General features: G+C 64.2%; 1 protein-coding gene across 1 annotated transcript in view; it reads left to right on the top strand.

Moving 5' to 3' along the window:
- Positions 1 to 225: 225 nt before the first annotated feature.
- Positions 226 to 19881, top strand: part of CASKIN1 (CASK interacting protein 1) — a 32148-nt gene continuing 12492 nt past the window's right edge. Inside the window, exons 1-7 of the mRNA XM_074158431.1 lie at positions 226 to 319; positions 15767 to 15818; positions 18660 to 18757; positions 18845 to 18990; positions 19080 to 19175; positions 19404 to 19534; positions 19622 to 19730. Coding sequence (XP_074014532.1) covers positions 226 to 319; positions 15767 to 15818; positions 18660 to 18757; positions 18845 to 18990; positions 19080 to 19175; positions 19404 to 19534; positions 19622 to 19730 — 726 coding nt within the window. The remainder of the gene's footprint in view (positions 320 to 15766; positions 15819 to 18659; positions 18758 to 18844; positions 18991 to 19079; positions 19176 to 19403; positions 19535 to 19621; positions 19731 to 19881) is intronic.

Here is a 19881-nt window from a genome sequence, read left to right as displayed (position 1 = left end):
TGCGGCCCCCCCGCCCCGCCGCGCCCCGCCCCGCCCCGGGCGCCCGCCGCCGCCGCCCCCGCCCCCGCCTCCGGAGCGGGCTGGGCGGGGGGGCCCGCGCCGAGCCGAGCCGAGCCGTGCCGTGCCGTGCCGTGCCGTGCCGTGCCGTGCCGCCCGCCCCTCGCCGCGCCGCGGAGGATGCTCGGGCCGTGAGCCCGCAGCCGGCAGCCCCGGCGCCGCGGAGCCATGGGCAAGGACCAGGAGCTGGTGCAGGCGGTGAAGGCGGAGGACGTCGTGGCCGTGCAGAAGCTGCTGCAGAGGCCCAAGCCCGGCAAAGCCAGTGAGTTGCCGCCGCGGCGGGGCCGGGCCGGGCCGGGCCGGGGGCGCCGGGGGACGAGGCGGGGGGGGGGGGGGGCGCGGACCAGCATCGTAGCAGCGGGCGCAGCGGCTCGGGGCCCGCATCCCGCCCGCTGCTCCCGGGGACGGGCCGGGATGCCTCCCTGCCCGGCCCCGGAGCATCCCCGGCCCTTCCCTGGTGCGACGCGGCGCGGGCGGGGGCCGTAGACGTGCCGGGGACCCCCCCGGCGGCGCTCCGGGTTGCGGGGCGGGGGGGGTGTCAGCCCGGCGGGGGGGACTGGCGGCGGCGGAGCATCTGCGGGCGCTGAGCGGGTGCTCGGTGCTGGACAGGATCGCCCCGCCGGTCCCGGTGCAACCCCCGGCACGGCCGGGCACCGGCCGGGCTGCCCTTGCCCTGCGCCCGGGAGCAGCTCCCGCGGCCCCGGGGAACCGGGCCGGGCCGGTGCACCGGGGGGAGGGCGGGGGCTTGGCCTGGGCATGGGCAGGGGGCTGCAGGCGGGCAGACAGGGCAGAGCTAGGGACATCTGTGTGTGCGTGGAGCGTGTGTGCATGGACCGTATGTGTGTGCACCGGGGCCGCCGGTGCCTGCACACATTTGCCTGTGTCTGTGCGTGTGTACGTGCGTGCTGGGTGTGCATGTGTGTCTGTGTTTGGGTGCGTGTCTGTGTTTGTGTAGCGGTGTGTACCCTGGCATATGTGTGTTTGGATGTGGCTGTGTTGGTGTTTCTCCGTGTGGGGGTGTTTGGATGTGGCTCCATGGGTATCTCCCTGGGTGCATCTCTGCGGCTGGGTTTGCACGGCTCCGTGTGTGCACCCGAGTGTGTGTGCCCAGCCGTGAGGCTGCGGGGGTGTACGTGTGTCTGTTCGTGTGTATCTGTGTGTGTACGTGTGTGTAGCTCCATGAGTATCTGCTCTCTGTACGATGTAACTGCTCTGTTGAGGCGTTCCACCCGGGACTGAATTATTCATGGTGCTGATGCAGCCGCAGGTTTCAGGCCTGGCACGCGGGGCCGACCCGGGGGGCCGGGTGCCATCCCTGGGCACAGGCAGGGACTGTGGGGAGCTCTCGTGTGGCATCGGGTCACTGGGCACACAGCCCCTTCGCCGCCGCACCCCGCGTCCCTCCCTCCAGCACCCAGCGCTCCCCGAATGTGGGCACCCCCACATCCCTGGAGCCGTGCGGGTCTGGTGTGGTGTCCCCCATCCTCAGCTGTGCAGGGATGTTCCTGGCCAAGCAGGGCCAGTGTGGCATCCCCTGTGTCCTGGCGCTGAGCAGGGCTGGTGTGGCATCCCCCGTGTCCCTGCTATAGATGTCCCCGGTGCTGTGCAGGGCCAGCGTGTGGTCCCTGGTGCTGTTCAGGGCTGGCGTGATGTCCACCATGTCTTGGTGCCAGGCAGGGCCAGCATGGTGTTCCCCACGTCCCCAGTGCCATCGTTGCTGTCACTGCCGTGGGCCTGTATGGGGAGAGAAGAGGCTCCAGCTGAGAGCCCCATTCATCTCAACCTGCTCCAGGTGTTGCCGCTTCCGTGGCCTCTTGGAGCAGCATGCAGGGACTGGGAGGACACCTGGCCTGTGCCCAATGCTGTCCCCACCGCACACCCTTTTCCAGTCCCTGCCGGACCCAGTGCACAGCTGGTGTTGCTGTGGCAACGGCCAGCTGTGCTGGAGTGCCACCACCTCCTCCCGCATCCCTCTCCTTCCCAGCCCTGCTCTGCTGCATCTCCCGCACCGGCCACTCTCCTACTGCCAGGATGGCCACGGCGGCCAGCGGTGCTCCCGGCGCCAGGCTCGTGAGTGAGGGACAAGGGACACCCAGTGAGGCCAAGCCTGGCACTGGGGACATTCCTGCTGTGGGCCTGGATGCTTGCCCCATGCCCTGGCTGGGCTGCACGTCTCCAGCTCTGCTGATCCCACCAGTGCTGATGCTGGGCTGCTCTGGCATCGTTTCCCCCATGGGACCCGACTCTCCTGCCTGGTGGCAGGGCCACGTGTGTGGCAGTAGGTGCCGTGCCCCGGCCCGGGGTGCCCGAGCACCTCTGGCAGTGGGGCTGGAGGAGCGGTGCACGGCACAGGGTGGGAGAGCACAGAGCAGGGGCTGTCCCCATGCTGCAGCGTCCCCAGTCCCCCTCCGCGTGCCTGTCCCACGCGTGCCTCGGGTGCTCCCCGCGCTGCGTGGCACCAGGAAGATTTGTAACTTAGCTCTGTTATCTGGATAATATCCTATTCATGTGGGGTTTAATAAATGAGATTTTAAAAATCCCTGCGTGAATTAACACGGGTTGCTATGGCGACGTGGGGCCCAATTTAGCGTGTGGAGTATGAGTCTGTGGGGCCCGGGCCGGCCGCAGCGCGCACCGCGCTCGCTTCCCGGGCATCCATAATTGATAAGGTTGTCTGAAAGTTACGCAAATCAGATGCAGGGATTTGGCAGCAAACTGTTTCCCTCCCTGTCCCCTCCTCCCTGGTGCTACCTCGAAGAATTGTAGTGACTTGGCGTTTTCCCGTCGGCTTCCCTGCTTGGGCACTGTGGGATGGGACGGGGCCCCGGGGCATCCCCAGCAGCGTCTGTGCCCACTGCACCGACCCCATCCGGGCACCCAGGACTTCAGGCAATGGGAGATGGGGCTGTGCTGTGCCACGCAGGGGAGCTGCGGTTCCTCGGCCATGGTGTGTTGGAGCGAGTGGCCTCCTTCCCTCAGAGGCCAGTGCCGCCTGCGGCTCGTCCACTTTGGAAATGGCTTCTGTGTGGCACCCGCCAGTGCCATGGGAGGGACCTCAAGCGGAGGGCTGGGCCCCTCTGCTCCAGCTTCTCCTCCCGCTGGGCTGTGGGGATTTGCAAAGGGCTTCCACGCATGGCAGCTTTCTGCAGCAAAGGAGATGTCCCAGCACGTGTCCCCGTGGTGCCAGGGCTAGCACCCGGGACGGCAGGGGCTGACTGTAGCCCGGCTGTGTGGGTGCGAGCCGGGGCTGTGTCCTGTGGGGCGGTGTTGCCTGGCCCTTGGTGCTGTCCTGGTCCCCCAGGCTGCTGTCAGGGCTCATGTCCTCGTGTGCCACTGCACTCTGGGTACCTCTCTCTGGGATGCCTGGGGCTGGGTGAGCCACGCTTCCTGGCTGCGTTCAGGAGCTGGGCATGGAGCCCAGCACCCCATGTACCCTGCTATGCCGGGTAACCCAGCCCAGCCCCACTGCCTGGGGGTGTGGGTGCTGAGGCAGGGGCAGCTCTTCAGGGTGCCCATGTCTCGGGCAGGAGAGCCCTGTTCCCGTGTTGCCATCAGTGCAGGGCTCTGTGTCCTGCCCTGTGTGTCGCTGGCAGCAGCCTCGGCAGCTCGGGACTTATCCCAGCCAGTTCTGGCCCCACTGCCACACACAGCGAGTGCGTCCTGCCCTACCTGGGCAGGGACCCCAGCCCCGCTGGCACCACTGGCACTGTCCTGGCCCCATGGCTGCCTCCGGCCATGCTGCTCTGGCTCCGGACCATGTGGAGTGGGCAAAGCCCGCTATGGATGAAAAGTCCAAGACAGGAGCCAGGCAGCTCCTTGGAGGATGTGTGTGATGCGGGCAGCAGGGGAAGGACCCCAAAGCTCAGTGAGCACCCCTTCACCCTCTCATTACCCTCTGGGGTGGTGCCATCCCGTGGGGACCCATCCCGTGTTGCGAGCAGAGCTGCAGCAGCCAGGTGGAATCGCTGCTTTGCTGGTGCTCCGGGATGTGGGGGCAGCGGGAGGCAGGAGCCAGGCCCCTCGGGGACATGGGGTCCGCGGGCAGGACCTCGCCGGCTGCCTCCTGCCCTCCAGTGCGTCCTCCTGTGCGGTGGCCAGTTAATTCTGGGTTTTTTTGCCTGCATTTGATTGCATTAATAATCTCCTCTGATAACAGTATTTAATAAAACCAGGCTAATATGGCGCAGTTAGGAAATGTCTTTGACATTTTACAATTCAATTTCCATGCAGTAAAAGGCAGGGCAGCTGCAAATCCAATTGTGGTGCAGTGCCCAGGGCGCGCGTGGCCGGCAGCCGCCGGAGCTGCCTGGTTCCCCCCCGGCCCTCCGGTAACACGGGAAACTTCCCCAGGCGGCAGCCAGCCCTAATGGCTCCCTCTGTCCCTCCCAGGCCATGGGTGCTGGGGCAGCCCCCTCCTCACTGCAGGGGAAGCCCGGGCAGGGGCAGAGCAGATGGTGCTTGCCAGGATATTGGAGCCCCCGGGTGCTACCGGCCTCTGGAGCCATCAGTGCCGGGCAGGACATCTGGAGGAGGAGGAAGGGGCTGTGAGGTTGGATCCTGTGGCAGCTTGGCCAAGCTGGGGGGCTGCAAAGAGGTGCTGAGCCCGCACACGTCCCCTATCCCGTGGTCGGATGCTGCTCTCACAGCCCCCCCAATCCCTTCAGCATGGATTAAGGGACAAATGCCAAGGAGGCGGGCTGGGGCACGCAGGGCGATGCTGGCACGGGACGATGTTGGTGCATCCCAGCCGTGTCCCAGGGTGGTGGTCAGGGCTGAGCAGCTCCTGCCACTGCCACGCTTAACGGTGTGTCAGCAAGTCCCTTATAAACTTCTTCTTGAGGTTTCTAGCCTGCCTGTGAAACCTCGCTCCCAGCAGGACTTGGCAGGCGGGCGCAGGCTGGCGTGTGCCAAGTTTCCTTCCAGAGGGGGATTATTACTCAGCCTGGGGTGACATCTCATTATTTTACATTTTCTTGCCTCACTTTCCGGCCGGGATGAAGTTGTGGGTGCGAACCCTACTCTGCCCCACTGCTGCCCCACCGCAGCTCCCACTGTGGGGCCGGCTGCGGTGTCCCTGCTTGCTGGGGGATGCTGCAGAGGACCGGGGCTGTTGGCCACGGCCACCGAGGAGCAGCAGGGCCATGGTCTGGTGGCTCTCCTCCCACCTCGAGGCTCCCTCGCTGGCCTGGCTTTTCTCGTGGCGGTCCCGAATTCACCTGGCTTGACACCAATTAGCCCTTTGCTGGCAACAGGCAGCCCCTTGTGCCCGGGGCTCTTCTGGGCTGCCAGCTCTGCCTGTTTCCTGCACAAGGACCTTGCTGCTGGGTGCCACCGTGCTCCTTGATGCCCATGCACCGTGGTGGGGTGATGCTCCCAGGGAGTGGGAGTATCACTGGGGATGTGGCAGGGCCAGGCTGCACCCAAGGGTGACGGTGCTGTGGATGCTTGGGGTGCTGGCGGTGCAGCAGGGCTGGGTGCTGTGGGCACATCAAGTCCCTCTCTGCAGCTGCCTCCTTCCCTGCAGCCCAGCATGGTTTCGGTAGCCAGGCTGGCATCTGGCTACTTTCCCCTGCCCTGCTGTGCTCCCTTTAACCCTTCCCTCCCCTTCCCAGGCGCTGAGAATGGCTGCAATCCACTCCCTCCCTGGCTTGGTGTTCCCGGGTGTCCCCAGCCCCTTCCCGCTCCCCCTGTGCCCACAGGGCCCCGTTGGTGGCTGTTTGGTCCCGCAGTGGTGATGCCCATGGATGACGGCTGTGTGGTGCTGTGCTGGAACCCTGGCAAGTGCCAAAGCAGTGGTGGGTCCTTGGTGAATGTTGACCTGGGCACATGGCCGGAGGGAGCTGCAGTGTCGCTGGCAGGAGGAGTGGTGAAGGGGAGCGCGTGGCTCTGGGGCGATGCTCAGGACTGTGCTTGAATGCGTTTGCCACAGCTCTCTCCATCCTGGTGCGGGAGTGGAGAGCGCTGTGAGCGGTGCGTGCCATTGCACTGGGACTGGGCAGCACCAGGGCTGGGCACCGCTGGCCACCTGGCAGAGCCAGGGCTGGGAAGTCTCTGGCTGAACGCTGGCCATGAACCTGCTGGCACTGCCCTCGCCAGCCGGCGGCTAAAGGTGCCTCTCGCAAGTGTTCAGACTCTGTTGGGAGAGCATCAGAGAGCTAATTTGCTGGTATTTAATAATGGCTGATGCTGTTACTGCCCGGCCAGGCTCCCGTGGGTGAGGGAAAGGCATTGAGAAGCAAAACCCGCTCGGGAGCGCCCGGGCTCATGCTGGCCTGTGCGGATGCTGCTGTTCCATTGCTGCTTTGTGCCCTGGCTGCCGCTGAGCGTGCCATGGGTACAGATCGTGCCGGCTGGTCACTGAGCCAACGTGCAGCGCTGATGTCCACCTCTGCCTTGGGCTACCATCCCGTCCCACAACTGGGGCACGTGGGACTCACCCTCCCTGTGTTCTGTCACCGGAGGGACAGGGACCAGCACAGCCTGCTGGGTGCAGGAGCGATCCTGCCGGAGGGCTAGATCTTTGTACCGGGCTGAGAGGGATCTTTAAAGCTGTAATGAAATGTTAATAGTATTTTCCAACTCAATATGGGAGGAGAAAATGAGGTGTTTAACGCTGGGCTTTGCAGCGACAGGAGCAATCAGCCTGAGAAATGGGAAGCCGGGGACACAGCACTGGGCCTGCTCCGGTGATGGATGGGTGCTGGTGCCCGGCACGAGCCATCAGGCCAGGGAAGCACAGTGCCGGGGTGGTGAGAGAGCAGCTGATGGGGTAATGCTGAGTCTGCCTGGGTCTCCTTGGGTCTCTCCAGCAAGGTCACTACGGGCCCCCTGGTGAGAAGCGAGCAGATTGAGGTGGTTGTGGGGTTGGGGTGCCCCAGGGTGCAGCAGGCTGATAGGACCCCAGCTCTGTGTCCCATCATGGCCGGTATCAGCTGAAGATGGAGTAGGTTGGAGCTGGTGCCCAAGCAGCTGCGATGGGGCACATCCCGGGCACTGCTTCTCCGAGCACCATGTCTGCCAGCAGCTGGCCGCTCTGCACCAGCGCTGCTCTGCCAGTGTGCCTGTGTGTGCCCCTGTGCATCTGTGTGTCCCTGTGCACATGTGTGTGCATCTGTGTGCATGCATGTGCCCATGGGCATGTGTGCATCCCTGTGCATGCGTGTGCCTCTGTGCATCTGCCCTGTGCATCCGTGTGCCCACAGCTGTCTCCACTGGCCACTTTGGCAGTGCCTCCTCCCTGGCCTGGCGTGGGGCTCGGCGCTGGGGACGGCTCTCAGTGGCGGCGGTGGCAGCCGCCGGCTGATTCTTTCCAGATGTGGCTGCTGGAAGCCCAGCTCTGCGCCGCCTCCTCGCCGAGGGCCCCATAGGTTTTTGGTCCGTGGCTGTCGGAGCCGTTGGAGCAGACAAAGCAGCCGCCTGCCCGGCTCCTGCATTGCAGCTGGGCTGTTTATGGCGCGCTCCTCGTGGCTGTGCAGCTCCGCAGCAGCTCTTCTCCCGGCTGTCTCTGCTCCGGCGTGTGTGGATCCTGGGGCTGCCTCCTACTAAGCCCCGGCTCCTGTCAGGGATGGGGTAGGTGGTCCCACGCTGCCTCTGCCAGCCCTCCCACCCAGTGTCCACGGTGCTGGGGACACTAGGATGGGTCCTGTGAGCCCTGTCCTTCCCCTGCAGCGCTGCCAGGCTTTCTGGAGCAGTGTGATGCCTCCAACTGGGCTCCTGGTGCTCAGGACAGTTGCATGGCGTTGCCTTGCTGCACGTCCCCGTGCTGCTCATCCACCCCGGCAGTGACCGCAGCATCACTGAGCTGCCAGCCCGCACACCCGCAGAGCTGCCCATCGCCGGCACCCATCCTGCCCACGGGCACTGCCGGGAAAGTCACCGTGGTGTGGAAGGTGTGCGAGTGGGCACAGCGCAACGATATGCATGGGAGCACTGGGGGAAGGTGAAACAGGTTGTTTTGTGGACAGAGACAAATGATGGCACTAAAGGCATCATGTTCAAAATAGATCTCAGGGCCTGTTTTACCCACGTACGGTACAGGAGCTTCGAGCCCGGAGCTGCAGCAGGGCCCGTTGCCCTGTTATTTATCTGAGCTGTCTGCATGCACACGCATGCACACACACACACGCACACACTGTGCACGCCGGGGAGCTCCCTGCCACTTCCCAGCGATGTCTGGACTGTGGCTGGGTTTGTGGGAGGCCAGATGATAGTGACTGTTTGTTAGTTACAGAATCACAGAATGGTTTGGGTTAGAAGGGACCTTAAAGATCATCGAGGTCCAACTCCCCCACCCATGGGCAGGGACACCTCCCACTAGAGCAGGTTGCTCAAAGCCCCATCCAGCCTGGCCTTGAACACCTCCAGGGATGGGGCATCCACAACTTCTCTTGGCAACCTGTTCCTGTGTCCTACCACCCTCAGAGTGAAAAATTTCTTCCCTGTATCTAATCTAAATCTACCCCACTTCAGTTCAAAGCCCTTACCCGTTGTCCTATCACTACATGCCCTTGTAAAATTATTAGTTAGTGATGCTTTAAGATACACAAAGCTACTGATCCCTCCCCGCATGGCAGTGTGACTGGAGTCGGTCCTCCCAGGGCTCTCTGGCCCCATGGAGGAGGTGAGGATGAGGAGGAGATGGGGAGGACGGGGGTGGGGCTGGACAGGATCATCTCTGCCCCAAGGTGGAGGTGAGCGGTGCTGGCATCTGCCCCCTCTCTACTCTCGTGTCCTGGGCAGCGTCTGCTCTGGCACTGAGGATGCATGGTGCTGGTTTGCTGGGATGTGGACAGACAGGAAGATGCAGACTGATGGTGGCCCCAAACAGCTGCATCCTGTCCCCCACCGTGGCAGCCTCACCACGCTGGTGCTGACTCTTTCCAGCCAGGGTGATTACTGAAAATTACCTGTTTGCTGCCGCCCCAGCACGGGGAGAACAGGCTGTCAATTAAGGCTCCATGGAAGCAGCACCAACATGCATTTCCGCAGAGACGAGGGTGGGCGTACGGCTGGCACCGGGGCCGGCGGCGACGGGCACGATGGAACTGGTATGATGCTTGGTGCTGGTGCCACGGGGCTGAGCACAGCACCTCGTGCCCACCTGTGGGGCCGGAGCCAATGTGTCACGGTGTTGTCTGCACCCCTGCCCATCCCTGTTGCCGGCTTCCCCGCATCCCTGGGTGCACGGGCCCAAGTCACCAGCATCCTTCGCGTGGCAGAGCAGCGTGGCACCGTGTTTTTTTCAGGGGTCAGCGGGTTTGCAGGCAGCCCGGAGCGGGCAGGAGGCTGCCGAGACTTTGTAGGCAGTAACTCTGCACTGGGAGGGAGCATCTGCAGAGCTGGGGCTGAACCTCAAACCGGGACTGGGGGAGGCTCCGCAGTGCTGAGGGGCTGGGGCTGCCCCACGGGAATCCAGCTGATGTAGTGTCAGTGGTGAATGGCCTGGCTGGGCTCCGGGGCACCATGTGGCAAGGGTCAGGTGAGGATACAGCTTGGTGATACAGGGAGAGCGGGGATGTTCACAGTAGCCACTGGTGAGCACCGCTGCCCCAGCATGACCCTAGCTGGCTCCAGCCTCAGGTTTTCAGTGGGTCAGCCCTACCTTGGGGACGTCCACGTCCCCTGTCACCGCCTGCCCCGGTAGCCCGCAGGGTCAGCCCCTCATCCTCCCTTGGGATTGAAAAGTTTCCTTTTTTTTTTTTTTTTTAAAAAAAATCACTGAGGAGTCCCCACTGCTTCTTGAAAGCTGCATTTAAGTTGCTTCATCCCGGCCTCAGGGGACAGCCCTGCGCTGCTGCAGCACCGTGACTCAGGCTGCCACGGCCTATTGATTTTGAAGTGCAGATTTCTCTGCTCCCTAGGGAAGGCTCCGTGCAAGGGCCAGGTGTCCAGAGCACCAGTGGGTGCACTGGGCACAGGGCCAGCATCCCCCCAAAGTCCTTTGGGATTTGAGGAATGGCTTGTGCTGGGCATCGTGGCACCCAGCTGTGGGTGTCCAGATGTCATGGGGGGTCCAGATGTGATGGGAATGGGTGTCCAGCTGTGGGGGGCAGTTGTAATCCAGCTGTGATGGGCACTGGGGTGTCCAGCTGTGGTGGGCAGTGGGTATCCAGCTGAGACGGCCACTGAGGTGTCCAACTGTGGTGATCAGTGTGTGTGCAGCTGTGATGAGCAGTTGTTTTCCAGCTGTGATGGGCACTGGGGTATCCAGCTCTGGTGGGCAGTAGGTATCCAACTGTGGTGGGCATTGGGCTGCAACGGTTCTGTCCCATCCCTGCTACCTCTTTGCCCCAGGCAATCCCTTCCCACGCAGCCAGCAGCCTGCGAGTTTTCCGGTGCATTATTTATACAGTCAAAATCGATCAGCAGATGATAACAGCTTCATTAGCATCTGAACATCGCGCCGGCCTCAGTGCTTGATACGACCTTGGCTGCAGGAGTACAAGCCTTTCTCTGTCTGTCAGTGGTGAGGACTGGCTCCCTGGTGCCCCCATCACCACTGGACCCAGCCAGGGCTGCTCCAGCCACCGCCATGGGGTCCCCACGGTGGCACATGTGTGGGCAGACCCTGTGGCCACGCAATTTGCCCACACACGTGCCCCCATGGGGACCCCACGGTAGGGACTCCATTCTCGCTGTGAGGAATAGAACCACTCATGCCAGGGCTCCTCGTGCAGCAAGCGCTTGCAGCGCTCGTTGTTTGCGTGGCACTCGTCAGCAAGGATATAATTAAGAGCAGCTATTTTGGATGCTTCCTTTATCCGGCAGCTCACGGCGATGCCGCTGCAGGGTCCTCCCCTCCCTCTGAAATAGGCACTTGGCTTTGCCTTGAATGTCTTCCCTGTGGGTACTCGGTGTCATCCTGCTTGTGGGGTCCCTGGGGTCCCTGTTGTGCTTGGGGGCACACACGCAGGGGTTCTGCTGCCCATGTGGACTGGGGGGGAAGTGGCAGGGACGGTGGGGCTGGAGGGGAGGGGGACCCCTGCAGTGGGGTGATGGAAGGGATGGGGAGGAGGATTTGGAGGGGTTGCACTGGCTCATCCACCGCCGCTGCCGAGCTGGGGTGAGGTAGGGGGGCAGCGACGGCTTTCCCTTCATTAAGTAGATGTTGATTTAGCGGAGGCTGGAGCCATCTGCTCGGAGCAACCATCCGCTCCCTGCGAGCTGGCGTGGCACTGCTGGGGGGGAGCTGGGCGAGGATGTGCTTTGTCAGCGGGGGCTTGGCCGGGAGCCCCCGCACCCAGGCCGGGCATCGATCGGTGCTGGCGCTGTGCTGGCTGCAGATGCAGGGGGCTGGCATATGAGCACGCTAACAGGAAGGGAGAGGGGAAGGGAGAGGAGCCCCCAGAGGCACTGAGCAGTCCCACTGTGCGGAGCCGTGGCCTCAGGCATGGGTGCAGCGGAGGGGCTGGAGCAGCCGGGCATGGGGTCTCCCCATGGTGTGCATTGAGGTGCCTGGAGCAGTGGTTAAGCATGAAGGTCTCCCTGTGGCAGGCACTGGGATGCCTGGAGCAGTGGTTGGGTGCAGGGGTCTCCCCATGGCATTCACTGGGGTGCCCAGTGCAGTGGTTGGGCATGGGGGTCTCCCCATGATGTACACTGGGGTGCCCGGAGCAGTGGTTGGGCATGGGGCTCTCCCCATGGCATGCACCGGGATGCCCGGAGCGGCCGTTTGGCACGGGCATCTCCCTGCGATGTGCACTGGGGTGCCCGCAGCAGCAGCCAGGCACGGAGTGAGGATGCAGGGGGTCAGGGTGATGTGTGACTGGACCCTGGGGTCGGGCAGAGAGGTTCCCCCCTGCGCGCCCAGCCCTGCACGTGCAGCCGGCGCGTGCGTCGCCTGCCGTCGCCGTGCCCATCGGGCTGTCGCTGCTCGAGGACAGGGCCGGCGAGGAGCCCACCGCCCTCGCTGCACGCAGAGCGCTGGGCTGAATTCAAGCGTGCATTTAGCTACTGTGAGCTCTGTGTTTAAGTAAAGGCATTTCTGGGAGTAGTGGCTGGGCTGAGCTCCCCGCGGCGGTGTTTACTCGCAGCAGACGCTGTTTATAGTGTCTATGGTGTCTACGGCAGACGGCTGCGGTTCCCGGTGTGTGCGGGAGCTGTGGGCTGGAGCCGGACCTGGCATTGCTGGGGCTCACTGGGTCCCGTAATATAGTTTGTCCCCCTTACCCAGTGCCAGCGATGTGGTCTTGCCTGACCCTCAGGCCCCTCGGGATGCTTGTGGGGTGCAAGCTACTCTGAGAGCCGTGGCTTGTGCCATGGGGCTGGGATGCCCAGGGAGCCCAGTGCTCCAATGGGGCATGACCTTCACCTGAGCAGCCCATAAGGAGCAAAGAGGGAACATTGGGGCATCCTGAGGGGGGGCTCAGGCGGTCTGAGCAAGGGCTCCAGCGCTGGGGATGCTACCATCCCTCTGTGTTGCAACTTCTGCCGGATGTCCCCAGCATCTGCCTCTGCGTGGGCAGGGCAGGACGATGTTTGTGGGTGCTCAGTGCTCTCCATCACTTCTCTGGTGATCCCAGCAGGGAGGACAGCTAGGGACATGCTCAGTGCATGCTGGCAGCATGGCTATGCAGGAGCCCTGCTCTCCTCCCCGCCGTGCCCGTCTCCTTTTGTGGCTGGTATTTTTAATTGGCAGTGCTCTCAGCTCCTTTCTCTCTCCCTTGTTAATGGAAGAGTTTTCCTTGTGCTTCCCAGCTGTTAACAAGTTCTTCCATGTCTCCCTGCCCCCAGACATGCTGCAAATCCCCCATGGCGGCAGTGGGGCTGAGGTGGCTCCAGGCTGTGGATTGGTGGAGTGCTGGGGTGCCCATCCTGCTCCCCCTGCCCCGGGAACTGCGGGCACCCAGCCATGGCAGGGCTGTGCCAAGGGCCCAGTTGGGCTACAGGTGCCCTCGGCACGGCACTGTCATGCCCCATGCCAGGCACACCTGCTGCTTCATTACAGGAGGGGCTTAATTGCTGGGCTGTGGGACCATGGTTTGAGGGTTTTGCTTGTGGCCCCTCAGGAGCTTTAAGTGGCGCCGGCTGGTGCGGCGGCCACTGCCTTCCCTGCCCTGCCCGCTGCCAGTGCAAAGCCACTGTCCCCCGAGGTTGCCGGTGCTGATGCAGACATGGGGTTGATTCTTCACCGGTGCCACCATCTGTGGCTTTGGCCTGGCCCCGCAGGGGTGCCAGCCGTTGCGTCGCCATCCGTGCCACCATCCACACCTCGCTGTGCTGCTGGGCACCTACCCCAAGAGGATATGGGACCTCCCAGCTGCTCCCCAGGGGACCCCATCAGACCAATGCCGCCCCTAAAGATCCTTTCCCAGCAGCGCTTGAAGCCATGCCGGGGCCCGAGCTTGCCGCAGCCCGTCACGGGCACCGGCAGGCTGGCGGCCACTGCCAGGGCTTTAACGAAAGTCAAACCGCTGCACGGCTGGAAGTCACTGACTAAGCACTTGGCACAAGTGATGATGGACGTGCTAAACAGATTTTGGCAGCCGCAGCCTCTCCTGCAGGTGCAGGGAGGAGAGATTCGCCGCTACGGTGTGTTCGGCTGATGTGTTTGGCCGGTGCGGGGGGCTGCCGGTGGGTACCCAGGGATCAGCATCGTGGGGTGCAGCAGTGATGCCGTCAGTGTCACCACTGCACCCTGCGATGCCGATCCCTGGACATTGCCCCGTCCCAGCCCCCTTGCTGGGAGCAACCCGTGGGAAAGGCCAGGCACTGCAGACCCGCTGACATCCGTCCGTCTGTCTGCGAGGACCGGTTAGCCGGAGCGGGGCCCGTCTTGGGGCCGGAGGTTGGAGCCAGTGCCGGGCATGGTGCCGCTCCTGCGCCCGCTGGCTCCTTTTGTCCGCTGGCCATTTGCATCCCTGGGGGGCGGCTCGGCCCCCTTCTCCTGGGAGCTGCTTCTTGGCTCCGGGCGGCAGCGGAAGCCGTCCTGGGCTCCTCTCCACCGGCACTGAATGGCACCTTTGTTGGGGAGCCTGGCGGCAGCTCGGGGCTGGCGAAGACCTGCTCGGCCCCTGGTCACTGCGATCGACCCCGGTGCCGGGGAGCTCTGCAGAGCCGGGAGCTCCAGTCCTTGCTGGGGGAGCACAGGGATGCTGCAGCGGGGATGGGATGTGGGGACTCTTCCCCAGGTCTGGCTGCCCCGATGGGGATTTGTTGCTGGGGTGGTTTGTTAATGTGTTAAACGAGCAGTGTGAGCTGCCAGGGCAAGGGAGGCTGCCCCGGCACGTGGGGCTCAGGCTGGTGGCATTTCGTTTGCTGGAAGGAGGGCAAGCGGGGCTGGCTGCGGGGACCCAGTGGTGCCCCCGTCCCTCCCTGTGCCCAGGGAACCCCATGGTACCCTGTATCCTCTCAGCACCCTGGGTGCCAGGAAAGGCTGGGGACCTGGTGGACAGGAGATGATCGTCGTGGCTGTTCAGAAGCCGCCCTCCAGGGTTCTTGCCAATTGGCATGGGGCTGCATTGTTGTTAGAAAATGCCCTGTGGCTTGGGCTGTTGGGTGGCTGATGGAGCGTGGGCGGGAGCTGGTGCTCTGGCAGCCCGGGAGCCTCTCTGTTTGCAGGGAGAAACCTCTGCCACCGCCCCAGCTCCTCCTGGGACCATCTGCCATGCGTGGCCCAAGCAGGGGTGGCTCAGCCCAGCACCGCTCCCTAGGTTCTTGGGTCGGGGCTGGGCACAGCCACCCTTCCCACTGCCGGTGCCCGCTGCGCCCCATTTGCTGACACAGCCCTTTGCGCTGAATAACTGAATATCGCACTGGGAGGCTGACAAGGGCTGGGGGAGCGAGAGAGGCCATGGCACATGGGGAGCATCCCTTCTGATCCCACGTCTCCCTTCCCTGCCTGAAGTCACCCCTTCCAGTCGGCTTGTCCCTGGTGTGCTTGTCCCCGACACGCTTCCTGCCAACCTGCCAGGGTGAGGGTGGCCATCCCTCCTCCCTGCAGGGCTGGGCAGCCTTTATTGAATTATTTTCCATAGGCTCAGGGCTGTGGCGGTGCCAGCTCACTGTGGTGGGCACAGGGGCTGCTGTGTGGGTACCCAGCCTGGGGCTCTGCCACCCTCCTCTTCCTCCTCCTCCTGCTCCAGCTCCCTGCTGGGGACTGCGAGGAAAGAGCAGGCTCACTGGAAAGCTTGAGTGGCATTTTTCGGTTAAATCTTATGTAAATCTGGCTTCGTCTTTCTTCGTGGTGCTAATTGGATTGCCCCGAGGCGGTTGATTTTCCCACACAGGCAGGTGTGAGGTGGGAGTGGGGCAGTGCTGGATGGGGAGGCTGCAGGGACAGGGGACGTGCTGGTGCCCGGGGGAGCGTGCCAAGCTCACCACTCTGTCGAAGCAGCCGGACCTGGCAGCTTGGTGTGGTGCTGGGCTCCATGAGGCCATGCCAGAACCCCAGCGAGGCAGAGGAGCTGGGGAGGGAGCCCCAGGCAAACCCACCGCAGCCTGGGTGGATGGAGACCTTTGTGCCAGGAGAGGTCGTTGGGCTCTGCCACCATTAGCAGGGACCCCTCCATCCCAAGCCCTCCTGCCGGCAGGTTTGGGCAGCCCTGCACGGTGCCATGCTGCACCCTGGCCAGGGCTGCAGGGAGCCAAACCCTGGGTAGGGAGGGAAACCTGGAGCTGCGGCTGCGTCACCTCCCCGGTGTGCCCCGGATCCCTGTCCCAGCCACCTCCTGTGCCACTCTAACATGCTGTCCCCTTCCCTCCCTCCCAGAGCTCCTCGGATCGGCAAAAAGAGTCAACGTCAACTTCCAAGACACCGACGGGTGAGTGGGAGCCCTGTGCCCGGGTGTGCATGTGGTGGGGTCTGTGGGCAAGGTTGTGTGTGCCATAGGGTGCCGCGAGCAGGGGTGCACATGCTGTGGGGAGTGTGTGGGGGGGTGTCCCCGGGGACCTGTGCAGCACAGGGTGCAGTGAGCTGGAGTCTCGTGCATCTGTGCAGGCACGCTGGGCACGGAGTGATGCAGTCGTGCAGCCAGGGTCTGGGTGGGCAAGGGCTCCTGCCCCCATTAGCCAGTGTGGCTGAGCCCTGCCCGCAGCCCTGAGCCCATGGAGTTGCAGCTGCGGGCATCAGAGGTGGGAGGCAAGGGCTGAAAGGCAGAGGAAGAGCTGTGCCCCATGTCTCACCAGCCTCTTCCCAGCTCTCACCATGGGCTTGGGACTCTGCAGATGCTGTGCAGGGAGTAGCCCCGCAGGGCAGCAGGCGGGCAAGCTGTGACCCCGCCGGGCTGTGCCGCTGGATCGCCGCTTCCCAGCCGGCATCCAACAGGCAGGGAGGAGCAGAGAAGGGGCCGCAGGCTCACTACCCACTAATCACACTAATGAGGCCTCTGGCGCAGGAAAGCAGCCAGAGCCCGGAGGAGGAGGAGGGGAGCTGCAGTGGGAACTGGGACTCATGCTTGCAGGGATGGTCAGCAGCCACCCCCTGTGCCCCCTGGCTCCCTTTGCCCTGTTCCCCACCACCATTGAGCAGGGCAGCAGGACACGGGGCTGGGCAGTGCCGGTTGGTCCCTGGGGATGGCTCTGCTGCAGCCATGGAAATGGCACATGAGCGGAGGGGCTGGATGGCGTCAGGAACAGGAGGGTACGCCTGAGTCCCTCCTCATCCTCGCCCCCGAGCAGGGCCCCGGTACCGGGGCAGTGGCAGTGGGCATCCCCTGGTACCTGCCAGTGCATCATGTGTGCACGTGTGTGCGTGCACGGGTGCATGCAGGCGTAGGGATGTGCAGCTGAGCGTGCATGTGCATGCAAGCGTGTCTGTGCGTACGGGTGTGCATGCATGGCAGTGGGAGCGTGTGGGCATTCCGGCCAGCGGTGGGGCGGGAGCGTGGCAGTGCCTACGCAGGGCAGGGGCTGGAGGGTGTGATGTGGGCAGGGCAAGGGGCTGCATCACCCCATGGACCACCTCAGGCAGTGGCTGCCGGAGCCAGTGGGTCACCGGAGGGCTGGGACAGGAGTTGAGAGCTGCAGGAAGGTCTCAAGTTCATGCCCTGCCTGTGGCTACTGGCCAGCTTGGCAGGTGCAGGAACAGCCCTGCAGCAGAGGAGCAACGTCCAGCCTCCAGCCCTGCTCCTGGAAAGGATCATCCCCCAAGAATGCGCAGGGCAGACCCAGGCTGCAGCCCGTGCATCTGCTCTGCTGCCAGTGTGCTGTGCCAGCTCAGCTGGCATCAGTGCTGTACCTCAGTTTCCCCATCTCTGCTGTGCTTGCTGACTCCTGGGCTGTGCCATGGGTGAGCACCATGCTGGTGTTCCCATGCTTGCCCTGGGGACGGTGTCCTGTGTGGTGTGTGGCCTTTGTGGCTGGCTGGGCTGTGCTGGGGGAAGCCCCCGAGGCAGCCCGGGGGAGGGCTGCGATTTGCACCATCTTGAGCAGATTTGAGCGGGGCGCTGGAGCGGAAAATGTTGACATTTCCCAGGCAGACGTTGGGGATCGGCCTCCTGCACGAGCTGTCTGCTCGCATCGCCGCTCCCTGCCGGGGGATCGCAGGCGGCAGCTCCGCTGGGAACACGGTGGCCAAAGCGTGCTCCCCAGTGGGGACGTGTCCCCCCTCTTCAGCTGGGGGTCCCGGTGATGGGGGGGGCAGACGGGATCACCATCCCACTGCCTGCCTCTCAGGCACCAGGCGGCTGCAGGGGCCAGCAGGTCCCGCTGGGGTCTGCAGTCCATTCCCACGCTCCGGTGACACCTGGGGTGGCCCTGGGGATGGGATGGGGAACACTGAGTGTGACCGGGGCCCGGAGTGGCAGGGTGATGGGCGCAAGCGCAGCCGCACGGAGGATGCCGCCGCCGGGAGCAGCAAGTAGGTCAGCTCCTGGCCTCCTTCCCAGCGACGAGCCTCCTGGTTTGGCTGGTCCCGGGGGCTGCAAAAGCAGAGCAGGGTGCGGTGCTGGGGGCTTTCTCCATCCCAGGGCAAGGCCCAGCACCACAGGGAGGCACCACTGCCATCTGGCAGCCTGAGCCACCCCCCTTCCTCCCCACAGCACCAGTGCCCATGGTCGTGCTGCCGGGGCCAGGCTGGGGGAAGTGGGTCAGTGGGGAGGTTGGCTCCCTGGCACCCCCTGCCCTCGGTGGGACCCCCGCGCTGTGCCTGCCCTGCCCATCAGCCTCCAGCCCCATGGGGTATCAGCATCCCCAGGGACCATCTTATCTGTGCCAATCTTGCTCCAGCATCCCCACATCAGACCTGCCAGCCCCCACTAGCAGCTTGGTGGCATCCCCAGCCCTACATCCCATCATACAGGCTGGGAGCAGGGGGGGGGTCTCTCCTGTGGCTGCAGCGCCCCAGGAAAGCTAAATAAAGTGATGGGCTGGAGAGAAAACCCATATCTGCCCTGGTACATCCCGCCCTCTGGCCCTTGTTGCACACCGGGACATGGCCGGCTTGTGGCTCAGCCATGTCTGGTCCCTGTGGCAACTCTTTCTCCAGACATGGGGTTGCCCTGGCATGTGGGGGACACATGCACGTGGTGGGTTGTCAGAGGCAGAGCAGGCGCTGTGGGGTGCTGGGGTGGATGTGGGCTCAAGGCCACGCTGCTGGGCAGGGGATGGCAGGGCTGCAGAGGGGACAGGGACATGAGACCCTTGACACCACGGCCGGTCCCCAGGTTCTCGGCTCTGCACCATGCGGCGCTCAACGGCAACACGGAGCTCATCTCGCTGCTGCTGGAAGCGCAGGCTGCGGTGGACATCAAGGACAACAAAGGTGAGTCCTGGGGTCCTGCCCGCAGCCCCCCCACCCTTCTACAGGCTCACTGGAGGCTCATGGCATTCCTGTCCTCCCCACCTGCAGGCATGCGGCCCCTGCACTATGTGGCTTGGCAAGGCAAGAAGGAGCCCATGAAAATGGTGCTGAAAGCAGGTTCCTCTGTCAACATCCCATCGGATGAGGGCCAGATCCCCCTGCACCTGGCGGCACAGCACGGGCACTACGACGTGGTACGGTGGGGACGGCGGCGGGGCACGATGGTGGCGGGGGGGCCGTCCTGCCCCTACCCTCACTGAGCTGGGGTCTCGCTCCTCTGCAGTCGGAGATGCTCCTGCAGCACCAGTCCAACCCCTGCATCATGGACAATTCGGGGAAGACGCCCTTGGACCTGGCGTGCGAGTTTGGCCGGGTCGGGGTAAGTCCTTGCAGCGCTGGGACCACCGAGAGGAAGACTGGGAGGGGACAGGGGCACAGCAGGGTCCCTGGGGTGCTGGAGCAGCCCCGGGGGGTGAGGGTGGACAGCCCCTGGAAGGGATGGCAGTGGGGGCCTGCAGTGCCACTGCTGGGGGGGGACAGAGCAGGGAGGGGAGGTGGGGGCTGAGCCGCCCTTGCAGCCCTGCTCCGTCTGTGTTTGCTGAGCCAGGTGGTCCAACTGCTCCTGAACAGCAACATGTGCGCGGCGCTGCTGGAGCCCAAGCCGGGGGACACCACCGACCCCAACGGCACCAGCCCCCTGCACCTCGCCGCCAAGAACGGCCACATCGACATCATCCGGTGGGTGCTGTGGGCAGGGGAGGGCAGTGCCAGGGGGCGGGGGGGTGTGTGTTCCCCGGCCTCGCTGACCCCACTGTTTGCCCGCAGGCTCCTGCTGCAGGCTGGCATCGATATCAACCGGCAAACCAAGGCGGGCACGGCGCTGCACGAGGCGGCCCTCTGCGGCAAGACGGATGTGGTGCGGCTGCTGCTGGATGTAAGGCTCCCCCTGACACCCCCAGACACCTCCAGCCCGGGGATGGGCTGTGGGAAGGGAGAGACCCCGTGGCCGGGGGTGCGGAGCAGCATGTGTGCATCTCCCGGGGAATGAGGGTGAGGGTCCGGGGGGGGGCGAAACACCAAAGCAG

This window comes from Numenius arquata, chromosome 14 (genome assembly GCF_964106895.1).
Source record: "Numenius arquata chromosome 14, bNumArq3.hap1.1, whole genome shotgun sequence".
NCBI lineage: Eukaryota > Metazoa > Chordata > Aves > Charadriiformes > Scolopacidae > Numenius > Numenius arquata.
The sequence above is the reverse complement of the archived record's forward strand: the minus strand, read 5'-3'. Positions and strand labels throughout refer to the sequence as shown.